At 37.1% G+C, this 13,407-nt stretch overlaps 1 protein-coding gene across 3 annotated transcripts in view; it reads left to right on the top strand.

Annotated features, from left to right (window-relative positions):
• METTL25 (methyltransferase like 25) overlaps positions 1-12,986 on the top strand; it is a 125,452-nt gene extending 112,466 nt beyond the window's left edge. Inside the window, exons 12-13 of one of the 3 annotated variants that reach the window (XM_055396598.2) lie at positions 257-365; positions 5,984-12,986. In XM_055396598.2, the coding sequence (XP_055252573.2) occupies positions 257-349 (93 nt within the window). In that variant the 3' untranslated portion in view covers positions 350-365; positions 5,984-12,986. Of the gene's footprint in view, positions 1-256; positions 1,025-5,983 lie in introns of those variants that run through there. The other 2 variants (XM_055396599.2, XM_055396595.2) reach the window with 2 other exon arrangements.
• The last annotated feature ends 421 nt before the right edge of the window (positions 12,987-13,407 follow it).

Below are 13,407 nucleotides of genomic sequence, written 5' to 3' on the forward strand. Positions count from 1 at the left end.
ACTTTCAGTTTTTCACAGTTGTAGCAAGGAGTAGCCTGATGTTTCACTCTCTCCCTACATCTTTAATTATTTCCTCAACATAAATTCCTGAAGGTGAATTCTAAATTAGAATTTAATTCTGAAATAATTAATTTAATTAATTAAATATGTTAATTTTCTTCAACAAAGAGCTCTCATATTCTGATATGTAGTCTAACATCTCTCATTTGTATCTTCAACAAACAGTTGTCTATTTAAATCACTTATCAATTTACAGGATGATATTGTGTGGTCTGCACTTGTGAGGTTGTTTGATCCTGTGAAATCTCCCAGATGTTATGCCATTATTGCCCTGAAGAAGCAGCAATGATTTCAATTGAAGCAAGGTATTAGCTATATGTGTTTGCGGAATCTTTTGCTAATTTTGTTTTTCTAAACATTAATACAATGTTATGTAAATATTTGAAAGATATTGTCATATATCTTAAATAGACAATAAAACAATAGCTAACAGCAGAATGCCTTTATCCATTTTCCATTGTCAAAGCATACATTAATTTAAAAAAATTAAAACTCATGAAAATATTAGAAATGGATTGACTACATTTCTGAATTAGTACCTCCCTATGGTCCCATCACTTCATGGGAAATAGATGGGGAAACAGTGGAAACAGTGTCAGACTTTATTTTTTGGGGCTCCAAAATCACTGCGGATGCTGACTGCAGCCATGAAATTAAAAGACGCTTACTCCTTGGAAGGAAAGTTATGACCAACCTAGATAGTATATTAAAAAGCAGAGACATTACTTTGCCAACCAAGGTCCATCTAGTCAAGACTATGGTTTTTCCAGTGGTCATTATGGATATGAGAGTTGGACTGTGAAGAAAGCTGATCGCCGAAGAATTGATGCTTTTGAACTGTGGTGCTGGAGAAGACTCTTGAGAGTCCCTTGGACTGCAAGGAGATCCAACCAGTCCATTCTAAAGGAGATCAATCCTGGGTGTTCACTGGAAGGACTGATGCTAAAACTGAAACTCCAATACTTTGGCCACCTCATGTGACGAGTTGACTCATTGGAAAAGAGTCTGATGCTGGGAGGGATTGGGGGTGGGAGGAGAAGGGGACGACAGAGAATGAGATGGCTGGATGGCATCACCGACTCAATGGACATGAGTTTGAGTGAACTCCGGGAGTTGGTGATGGACAGGGAGGCCTGGCATGCTGTGATTCATGGGGTCACAAAGAGTCAGACATGACTGAGCGACTGAACTGAACTGAACTGAGGACATTATAATCTGGGCCTTGTTTCCTATTCAATATTAGACTTTTGCTATTTGTTTCATATCACATTTTGACATTTTACTGACTTAACATAAGTTATAGTAAAACTAGTTGATCCTGAAGATCATTAGCATTTTCTTTCACATTTTGGAAGTATTTTTCATGTTATCAGGAAAGAAAAAGTCACACTTAAATAAATACCCAGGAAACAGGCCAGATATAAAAAATCCTTAATATAATATTTTATACTCTGTTTTAATCTAAATTACATGAGGAAATATTCTGTGTCCTTAAAGGAATATGCTCCTTATGATTGAGATATTCACCATAAGTATTCTTTTTTTTTAATTAATTATTTTCATTGAGGCTAATTACTTTACATTATTGTGATGACTCTTGCCATACATTGACATGAATCAGCCACAGGTATATATGTGTCCCCCCATCCTTAACCCCACCCACCCACCTTCCTACCCACCCCATCCCTCTGGGTTGTCCTAGAGTATCGGCTTTGGGTGCCCCACTTCACGCATCAAACTTGCAGTGGTCATCTATTTTACAAATGGTAATATAAATGTTTCAGTGCTATTCTGTCAAATCATCCCACCCTCACCTTCTCCCACACAGTCCAAAAATCCGTTCTTTACTCACTTTAAGGATTCTTGGGGCTTTGCATCTTACCAAAATAAAGGATGATTTGTCACTTAATGAATCATCTGGTGCTGTGTAGAAAAGTCAAACTAGGAAAAACAGGAGTGAATAGGGGAAGACCAGTACTCTGCCCAGAGTGGTGCAGAGTCCTTTCATTAGCAGAAAACTTGAGGTTTCTGATTTGCACAGGAGAAGTGGACAGGTGGGGAGGGGGGGGGAAGTTTCCTTGATTCTCAGCTAGAGTCTACATAAAATTTTTCCAGGAGAAAGAGTAACTGCTTTCTTAAATTTTAGAGTCTATCCACAGGTGAGAATAATTTTTTGCTTTGGGTTGTGATACTGAGTTTGAAGCTAGTATATATGTGGAAAGATCCTGATGCTGGGAAATATATGTGTATGTGTGTACACATATGTACTTGTGTATATGTATATACACATATATACATATACATATTACATATATGTATATATGTGAAAAGACCCAGATGTAACCAGTATATATTAGAAAAGACCCTGATACTGGGAAAGATTGAAGGCAGGAGAAAAAGGAGATGACAGAGGACAATGTGGTTGGATGGCATCACCGACTTAATGGACATGAGTTTGAGCAAGCTCCAGGAGATGGTGAAGAACAGGAAAGCCTGGTGTGCTGCAGTCCATGGGATTGCAAAGGGTCAGACATGACTGAACGACTGAACAGCAACAGCAATATATGTGAATGATCAGGTGCTTTGTATACTGAGTTAGATACTGGGAAAATTAGCCATTTTTCAAGCTCTTTATGCTGAGAGTTTTGAACATGTACAGAAGTAGAGAATAGAATAAATCCCCATGTACTAATCTCAGACTTCAATAATTAGAAGCATTTACCAATCTTGTTTCATCAGTACACACATGAGCATGCTCACATACACACGTACCCACCTTCTGTGGAGAATTGTAAAGCAGATCTCAGGCAACTTGTTATTTTACCTAAACATTTTCGTGTGTATTTCTAAGTTAAGGACTTTTTTTCATAGTAATCTATTACTTGTCCTCATTCACATTTCCATGATTGGCTCAAAATGTCTTTATATATTAATACATCAGTTGGTTCAGTTCAGAATCTAAACAGGGTTCACACATTTGCATCTGATTGACGTGTGTCTTTACGTTACTCTTTTATTCTCTTTCATCATGTTGTTTCCTATATGAGTAGCTTTCTCAGGAGCAGAAAACCTTTCCAGGCTACTTTCTTTCCTGTCATAATTTTACTTGTATGTAAAATTTTAAACTTTTTTCTAAAGTCCAAATATTTATATAACATTCATTCCTCCTTATAATAAAGAAAAAAGAGAAACCTTATATGGGTAAATCTCTGTTTAGTATTACAAATGTTTTAATACCAAGGAAACTATGTAGTAACTTCCCAGTGTTTTAAAACATTGTCATAAATTGCATTAACCAATGAACACTTCCCATTTTTTAGTAATCAGAGAGAAATGAGAGAAATCAGCATCAAATTAGCATGAGATGATCTGTACGATCACACTGAGATGTCAGCAAAAAGAAAAGAAATACAATATTTTGGTAGGACTTTATACACATGAATCCCCACCGAACTGTATGTAGACCCTCATCTCATAAAAGCTGCCACTTGAGAGCTCATTTACAAGTTGAACTAAAGAATGGTGCATTGGCAAAAGCACCAGTTCTGACAGTTACTTTCTGGGAGTGTTAAAGCAAAACTTTTAATATCTCAGAGCCTCATTTGTAAAGTAGGGGTTTATTTAATGTTCACTTTATTAACATTTTGGTCATGTATGGATGTGAGAGTTGGACTGTGAAGAAAGCTGATCGCCGAAGAATCGATGCTTTTGAACTGTGGTGTTGGAGAAGACTCTTGAGAGTCCCTTATACTGCAAGGAGATCCAACCAGTCCATTCTAAAGGAGATCAATCCTGGATGTTCTTTGGAGGGACTGATGCTAAAGCTGAAACTGCAATACTTTGACCACCTCATGCGACGAGTTGACTCACTGGAAAAGACTCTGATGCTGGGAAAGGTTGGGGGTGGGAGGAGAAGGGGACGACGGAGGATGAGATGGCTTGATGGCATCACCGACTCTGTGGACATGAGTTTGAGTGTACTCCGGGAGTTGGTGATGGACAGGGAGGCCTGGCGTGCTGTGGTTCATGGGGTCGCGGAGAGTCGGACACGACTGAGCGACTGAACTGAACTGAACTGAACTGATTAACATTTACTGAGTGCCTGTTTTTCCAGTTGTCTCAGTGGTAAAGAATCAGGAGACATGGTTTCAATCCCTGGGTCGGGAAGATCCCCTGAAGGAGGAAATGGTGACCCACTCCAGTATTCTTGCCTAGGAAATCCCATGGACAGAGGAGCCTGGCGGGCTACAATTTATGGGATCACAAAGAGCTGGACACGGCTGAGCATGCGTGCATGCATAATTGAATGCCTACCATGTGTCAGGTGTATGTAGGCACTGGCAGCGTGGAGACAAACAAGAAATGTGAGTTCAGTGAGGAAAGACAATAAAATTACTAATTACAGTAACTAATACTATAATTACTAGACACGGCTGAGAGGATCAGGGCATAGGATTCTTCAGGGCATCTTTAGATCAATCCACTTTGGGGCAAGAGGGGATCAGTAATATTAGTACCATAGTTTGGGTTCAGGTAAATTAAGTTGTGTTCTTGCCTATGTCACTTAATTATTTGGTGTGTTTCAATTTTCTCATCTGCAGAAATAACGTAAGAATAGAATTTACTCCAAGTATATTATGAGGGTTAAAGGAATAAGTATGTATCACTGAACTCCCCCAAAACATCTCCAGGCACCCTGTTTATCAAGCAAAATTAAGTTTATTAGAATTCTCTGCAGTAAGAGGAAACTCCTCCTGGACAGTCTCTGAAAGGGAAGTCAGGGGGAGGATATTTGTAGAATTTGAAAGTCTGGGCTCAAGTAGTGTAAGGTAGCTTTTTTAAGGTGGAGAACAGACAGGGATTTGGGAAAGTTCCTGACCTGATACAAGTTTTATGGTTATTATCTGTAGCAGGGTGAGGGTCTCAAAGCATGTCTTGATGATAAGTAAACTGTTGCTTGATAAGTTAACTCTTTGCCAAGGTGAACAGTTTATCTGAGATAAATTAACATATGGGAATTTCCCTGAAACAAATAATGAAGTTATTTATTGGTTTATGGTCTTATCTTCCTTGGGCAAAGTTTTCTTGTCACAAATAAATCGTGTTGACACAGGTGGTCTCAGTTCTTAGACTCCATAGCTCTGTCAGATTAGTGCAGATGGTTGCAGTTCTCCTCGTAAAGTACTTAATTCCTGGCACATAATGCATAATATAAAAGCAATAGTTGTGGTTTTTAAACGTCCTAGAGGGAGACAAATGGAAGCTTAACCGTCTTTATCACAGTGATTTTTGTAGGGAAAAACAGTGTTTTGTAGGGGAAAAACAGTGATTGTATCTATAGGTATAAATGCCTAGAGTTATACAAAAGGCTTTCTACACCACATAAATCTGATTTTTCTTTAATTTGTGTTTCTTGCTACTGTACGCAATAATGACAATAATTATTACTGTTATCCTCTTTAACATCCATAGTTATTCCAAAGTCTTTGCATGAGTCATGTGGTTTCATTTTTTCCAAGGTGGCTAAGAGCTAAACTGAACGTATTTTTAAATACTTGTTTTTATTTTTTTTTAATTGAAGTATAGTTGGCTTATATATTATATGCTACAGGTATACAACATAGTGATTAATAACTTTTAGATATTATACTCCATTTATAGTTTTTATAAAGTATTGTCTGTATTTTTGTGCTGTGCCAATCCAATCTCATCATTTCATGGCAAATAGAAGAGGAAAAACGTGGAATCAGTGACACATTTTATTTTCTTGGGCTCTAAAACCTCTGCAGGCAACTGCAGCCGCAAATTAAAAGATGCTTGCTCGTTTGTAGGAAAGCTATGACAAACCTAGACAGCATATTAAAAAGCAGTGACATCACTTTGCCAACAAAGGTCCGTATAATCCAAGCTATTGTTTTTCCAGTAGTCGTGTCCGGATGTGGGAGTTGGACCAAAAAGAAAGCTGAGCACCGAAGAATTGATGCTTTCGCAGTGTGGTGCTGGAGAAGACTCTTGGGAGTCCCTTGGACAGCAAGGAGATCAAACGAGTCAATCCTAAAGGAAGTTAACCCTGATTGGAAGGACTGATGCTGAAGCTGAAGCTCCAATACTTTGGCCACCTGTTGTGCAGAGCCAACTTGTTGGAAAAGACCGTGGTGCTGGGAAAGATAGAAGGCAAAAGGAAAAGGTGTCAGGAGAGGAGGAGATGGTTAGATAGCATCACCAACATATATGTGTGTGTGTGTGTGTGTGTGTTTATATATATAATATTTCTATATGCTTCATTTTTTCCTTCCAGTTTTATTGAGATATAGTTGATATCCAGTACTGTTTAAGTTTAAGGTATACAGCATAATGATTTTCCTTAAATTCATGAAGTGTTTATCACATTATTTAGTGAACATCTGTCATTTCATATAGACACAAAATTAAGGAAATAGAAAAAAAATGTTTTCCTTGTGATAAAATCTTTCAGGGTTTACTCTCTTAAAAACTTTCATATATAACATGCAGCAGTGCTAACTGTATTTAAGTTGTGTACTATATTCACTAGTACAATACTTACTTATCTTATAACTGAGAATTTGTGCCTTTTGACTGCCTTCATCCAGTTCCCCCTGCCTTCCCTTGTAACCACAAATCTGCTCTCTTTTTCTATGAGTTGTTTGCTTTTAAAATGTAATTTATCTACAGTTAACACTATGTGAGTACCTGTTACACAACACAGTGATTTGATATTTCTTTACCGGTCAAGATGATCACCACAATAACTCCAGTTACAATCTGTCACCATTCAAAGATATTACATAGTTATTTTTTAAATTTAATTTGAAGTATAGTTGATTTACAATGTTGTATTAATTTTTTCTGTACAGCAAATTGATTGTCATATATATGTCATATATGAATATACATACACACATATATGAATATACATACACACAAGGGCTTCCCTTGTGGCTCAGCTGGTAAAGAATCCACCTGCAATGCAGAAGACCTGGGTTCAATCCCTGTGTTGGGAGGATCCCCTGGAGAAGGGAAGGGCTACCCACTCCAGTATTCTGGCCTGGAGAATTCCATGGACTTTACAGTTCACGAGTTTGTGAAGAGTCGGACACGGCTGAACAACTTTCACTTCACTTTACTTCATATATATATGGATGGTGGCGGTGTATGCGCTCAGTCATATCCCAGCCTTTGCAGTCCCATGGACTGGAGCCCACCAGGCTCTTCTGTCCATGGTATTTTCCAGGCAGAATACTGGAGCAGGTTGCCATTTCCTGCTCCAGGGGATCTTCCCCACCCAGGGATCAAACCCACATCTCCTGGATTGGCAGGTGGGTTCTTTACCACTAGTACCATCTGGGAAGCCCATACACACATACATTCTTTTTTGTATTCTTTTCCATTTGTGGTTTATCATAGGATATTGAATATAGTTCCCTGTGCTATATGCTAGGACCTTATGGTTTATCCATTCTACATACAATCATTTGCATCTACTAGCCCCAAATTCCCAGTTCATCCCACCTCCCCACCCCACACTGTACGTTTCATAACCGTGACTCATTTGTTTTGCAATTGGAATTTTCTACTTCTTAATTGGGGCGGGAGGAGAAGGGAACGACCGAGAATGAGATGGCTGGATGGCATCACCGACTCTGTGGACGTGAGCTTGAGTGAATTCCGGGAGTTGGTGATGGACAGGGAGGCCTGGCGTGCTGTGATTCATGGGGTCGTGGAGAGTCGGACACAACTGAGCGACTAAACTGAACTGAACTGAATTTCCCTCACCTATCCTCCCCCTCCCTAACCTGCTCCCCTCTGGCAATCATCTGTTTGTTGTCTGTAGCTGTGAGTCTATTTCTGTTTAGTTATGTTTGTTCATTTGTTTTGATATTTAGACTCCAAATATAAGTGAAATCATTTAGCATTCGTCTTACTCTGTCTGACTTATTTCACCTAGCATAATACCTGCCAAGTCTATCTATGTGGTTGCAAATGGCAAAAATTCATTCCTTTTTTAGCTGAGTAATATTCCTGTGTGTGTGTGTGTGTGTGTGTGTGCGTGCGCCACATCTTCTGTTTCCATTCGTCTATTGACAAGCACCTAGGTTGCTTTCATATCTTGACTATTGTCAGTAATGCTGCAGTGACCACAGGGGTGTATACATCTTTTTAAGTTAGTGTTTTTGTTTTCTTCAGATAAATACCCAAGAGTGGAATTGCTATATTGTATGGAAGTTACATTTTTAATTTTTTAAGGAACATTCATCTGTTTTCCATAGTGGCTGCACCAGTTTATATCCCCACCAAAGTACACAAGAGTTCCCTTTTCACCACATCCTCACCAACATTTGTTATTTGTGTTCTTTTTGATGGTAGCTGTTTCTGACAGATGTGAGGTAGTACCCCATTGTGGTTTTCTTTGTATTTCTCTGATGATTGGTGATATTGATCATCATCTTTTTATGTTCCTTTTGACTATCTGTATATCTTCTTTGGAAAAACGTCTACTCATATGCTGTGCCCACTTTTGATTGGGTTGTTTGGGAAGGGTTTTGATGTTGTTATATGAGTTCTTTGTATATTTTTCAATATTAACCCCTTATTGGATATATCATATGCAGATATCTTTTCCCATTCAGTAGGTGACCTTTTCATTCTGTTGATAGTTTCCTTTGCTCTGAAAAAGCCTTTCCATTTGATGTAGTGCCATTCATTTATTTTTGTTTCCTTTACCTAAGAAGACATATCTAAGAAATACTACTAAGATCAGTGTTAAAGAGCTTTCTTCCTTTGTTTTCTTCTAGAATTTTTATGGCTACGGGTCTTACATGTAAGTTTTTAATCTCTTTTGCATTTATTTTTGTACATGATTTGAGAGAGTAGTCCACTTGAATTCTTTTGCATGTAACTGTCCAATTTTCCCAACACCATTTATTGAAGAGTCTGTCTTTTCCTCATTGTATATTGTTGCCTCCTTTGTTGGAGATTAATTATCCATTTAAGTGTGGGTCCGTTTCTTGATTCTATTCTATTCCATTGAGCTATGTGTCTGTTTTTGTGCCAGTACCATATGGTTTTGATTAGCGTACCTTTGTAATATTTGGAATTAGGAAGGGTGATGCCTCCAACTTTGTTGTTCTTTCTCAGGACTCTCTTGGCTATTCAGGGATTTTTGTTTTCTCGTACAAATTTCACAATTATATTTTCTAGTTCTGTGAAAAATACCACTGACATTTTGATAAAGTTCCATATGCTTTATTTTTTAATTAATTAATTCATTTTATTTTTTGGCTGCATCTGGTCTTCATTGCTTTGTGTGGGCTTTCTCCAGTTGTAGCATGTGGGAGCTGCTCTCCAGTTGCAGTGCGCGGGGCTTCTACATTGCGGCGGCTTCCCCTGTTGTGAAGCACAGGCTTTAGGTGCGCAGGCTTCAGTCGTTGTAGCAAGCAGGCTCCGTAGTTGCAGTTCATGGGCCCGAGAGCTCACTGGCTTTAGTAGCTGAGGCATGAGGGCTCCGTAGTTGTGGCTCACAGGCTTAGTGGCTCCACAGCATGTGAAATCTTCCAGAAAGAGGGATCAAACCCATGTCCCATCCATTGGCAGGCAGATTCTTAAATGCTATGCTACAAGGGAAGTCCTCCTGTATGCTTTAAATTTAAGAAGTATACATTTAAATAACTTTGGAGTCAAAGAAGAAAGTGGAAATGAGAAAATATCTTGAATAATAATGAAAATAATTGAATTATAATGAAAAATTACAATTTTTGATCACACTAATTGTAACTTTTATTACAAATTACACATCAAAATGTATGAGATAAGTTAAACTGTGATGTAAGGAAACATTATTTGTGAATACATATTAGAAAATAAAAGACCAAAAATCAAAAGATTAGTAATTAGTGGAAGGAAAATACACAGAGAGATAATTAACACCTCCAAAGTTGGTTTTTAAATTTAAAAAAACTGACACAACTCTGGCAAGAGTAATCATTTAAAAAAAAAAAGGAATATCAAAGGGGACATCACTATAGATCCTAGAGAAATTAAAAAGGTAGTAAGAATAGTATGAACTGCTTTATGCCAATACCTTTGAACATTTATATAAAATGGAAATTTTTCTCAAATGCAATATGCCAAAACTATCTCAAGAAGAAAAATAAAACATGAATAATCATGTAACTGTTATATTGAATTTGCAGTTAATCCTCTATTAATTCCCTACATCTCAACAAAAGTACTTTGTGGATGTTAAATATAATTGTTACCCACTGTCTTGTTGGTTTACAAGTAAAGGTTGAGGAGAGAGATTTCAAAGCTATTCGGTTCAGTTCAGTTCAGTTCAGTCGCTCAGTTCCTAAACTCAGGAGTTCATAATCTAGTCATTGACACACGTATGTGAGGCATGTGGAAGAGTGAAGAGTTAGATAACGACCTACCAGAGGAGACAAAGAAAGTGTCCACAGAAACACACAATGCTTTTCCATAAGCTGTGTCCTAGACTGTACACTTCTGTCCCATTCTTCCCCTCAGCTATAGTTTCCTGTTGGTTGTTTCTAAATGTGGTCAGTAGAGCGGTTTGTTTTCATGGAGGAAAGGACTGTTTAAGAAATAATCTGCTGTGTGAAATATGTACTCTGGTAAACCTGTGACCAAAGGAACTGAAAGTCTCCAAACCTCCCTGATAATTTGTACTTGGCCAGTGATACTATTGGCTACATGTATGGGAATTTATTAGTTGATGTATTTATCTCAGTGGATTACCTCATTAAGTTTGCAGGTGTTCTGTCAATGAAAGACCTTTTTTTTTTAATTGTACTGTTTTTATTAGAATTTTCCAATGCACAATCCAGAATAAGAGAGTTAACACATTTCAGCACAGAAGAAAGTAGCATGTATTTAAACCTTATGGGAGGAAAAGCTTTTAACTTGTTCTCAGACAGTTATGATTGAACACGTTGGATTTTAGAAAAATAGAGAACGTGTGCAAACTCCAACCTAAAATTCAACACATTGCTTTCCATTTAGTCCGCATGGGATTTGGTGTGCATCAGCTAATCAGTTTGAACTAAATGCACACATATTCTGAGTGAACTGCCTTCTCAGGAAAGAATCCAGTCTTCTAATATTGCTACAACTCTTTCAAAAAAAAGAGTTGATGGTGGTTTTGCATTGAGCAAAATATACTACAATAATGCGTTTCAAGGGAAAGATAAAACAGTTCCAGATCCATTTGATTATAACAACAGACATCTCTGGTGCTCTGGTGACTTCAGACCATTTCCAATTTTAGTAGACAATATAACTGTGCAGGTAAACCTCTGTGAATAAATGCATAAGGGACAGATTTTTAAATCATAAAGAAAAAAATGTTAGTGCTGCATTTCCACTTTAATTCAAAAAGACAGAAACTAAAATTGAAGGCCAAGAGGGTTCATTTTTAATATATAGGATGTTGGCCATCTTTCTAGTATATAAACAATGTCTTTCAAGGCTCCACATTTACATTCATGTTACCAGCTTATACAACATTTGGGAAGTCATTCCTTCACAGCAGGTTGCACTGTACTGAGGAATGATATTTAGTAGTTTTGAGGGTCAGCATTTACAGTGTAAGAACTGAAAACTTTTGCAAGGTAAATGGTTTTCTTGGATAACTTTTCTTATTAATAGCAAGTAGTTATTGCTCTTGAAAATAAACATTTGAATTTTTTAAATATGCTTCATATTTTAGATCTCTAGCACAGTTTTAATATCCACTTTTGTTAATGATATTACTGGTAATGTGTTTTCATTCTAATAAATTGGTTGCAGATGCTCAGAGAAGAAAGGATTTCATTAAAATTGCGGCTGTTAATAGCATACCTCCTACCTTTAAGATTAATGAAACAAAAGTAAATTCAACCAAAATCTCCTTACTCGTCTATTATTATGAAAAGTAAAACTTTATATCTCTTGGAGTTTTGTTTAGTTAAGGAAATAAAGCAATGTTACAGAGTTTCTGAAGGTCATAGTAGCCTAGTGGAATTACATCAAGTATACATTTATGTCCTGATTTTTAGATTCTAAACTGTCTACAAGATGCAAATGCATGAGAAGGAAAGGATAGCAGTTTGTGGAGGCTAAAATAGAAATGCCATCTTGGAAAAATAAGAAACAGACAATCAAATCTAATTTTTCCCCAAAACAGTCTATGTGTGTCTCAAGTAAGATATACATAAGTTCAACAAAACTTTGTTGTTGTTTAGTTAATAAGTCATAAAAAAAAATGACTCTCGTGACTCCATGGACTCCTTTGTGACCCACCAGGCTCCTGTGTCCGAGGGACTTTCTAAGCAATAATACTGGAACAGGTTGCCATTTCCTTCTCCAGGGGATCTTCCTGACCCAGGGATCGAACCTGCATCTCCTGCATTGACAGACGGATTCTTTACCACTGAGCCATCTGGGAAGCAAAACTTTATTGAACATCTATAACTGGATGTTTTGACACTTAACCTCAATTCTCAGAGCAGTAAACTAATTCAGTGTGCATTGGGGATACAGATTGTTAGTATCAAAACAGTAGTCTACGCCCAAGGTACAAGCAGTAATATTTTAGAATAGTTCAGCCATTCTTCCTTCACTCTAGGGACTTAATTGTTATCTTAAAGGCATAATGATTTCAGTGCTTTATATCTACTTACAAACTTCCTTTTTGTTCTTTCCTTTTGTCTAGCTTTGTGGTCTCCAGACTTTGGTGAGCCAAAGAATTAAGATATATACTACTATATATTCAAAAGTAAACAAATCACCATGTAAATTTCCCATAGAATTATATTCTTAACACATTTAAGAGATCTTTCAGCTGTTAGTAGGTTTAAGAAAAAAGTTCAATGTATGATACAGGATGCTCGGGGCTGGTGTACTTGGATGAACCAGAGGGATGGGATAGGGAGGGAGGTGGGAGGGGGGTTCAAGGTGGGGAACACATGTACACCCGGGGCAGATTCATGTCAATGTATGGCAAAACCAATACAATAATGTAAAGTAATTAGCCTCCAATTAAAATAAATAAATTAAAAAATAATAATAATTAAAAAAAGAATACTAAAAGAAAAAAAAAGGATTCAATGATAACAATCCCATTGACATTCCAAATAATGTATTTTATTTTTACTACTTTGTATAATAGATTCATACCTAACTTTTATTATCTCATAAGTATATGAAAGTTAAAATCAGAACTTTGCAATTTAAAGTTAAAACTTCTAGCCAAGGCCACTTTTGAAAGAATTGAACACCAATGATAGTGGTTAGTTTTAACTTGCCTAGGAAGATCAACAAATACCAAGAAAC

The sequence above is a fragment of the Moschus berezovskii genome, chromosome 6 (assembly GCF_049115385.1).
Source record: "Moschus berezovskii isolate FMDL1 chromosome 6, NW_MosBer_1.0, whole genome shotgun sequence".
NCBI lineage: Eukaryota > Metazoa > Chordata > Mammalia > Artiodactyla > Moschidae > Moschus > Moschus berezovskii.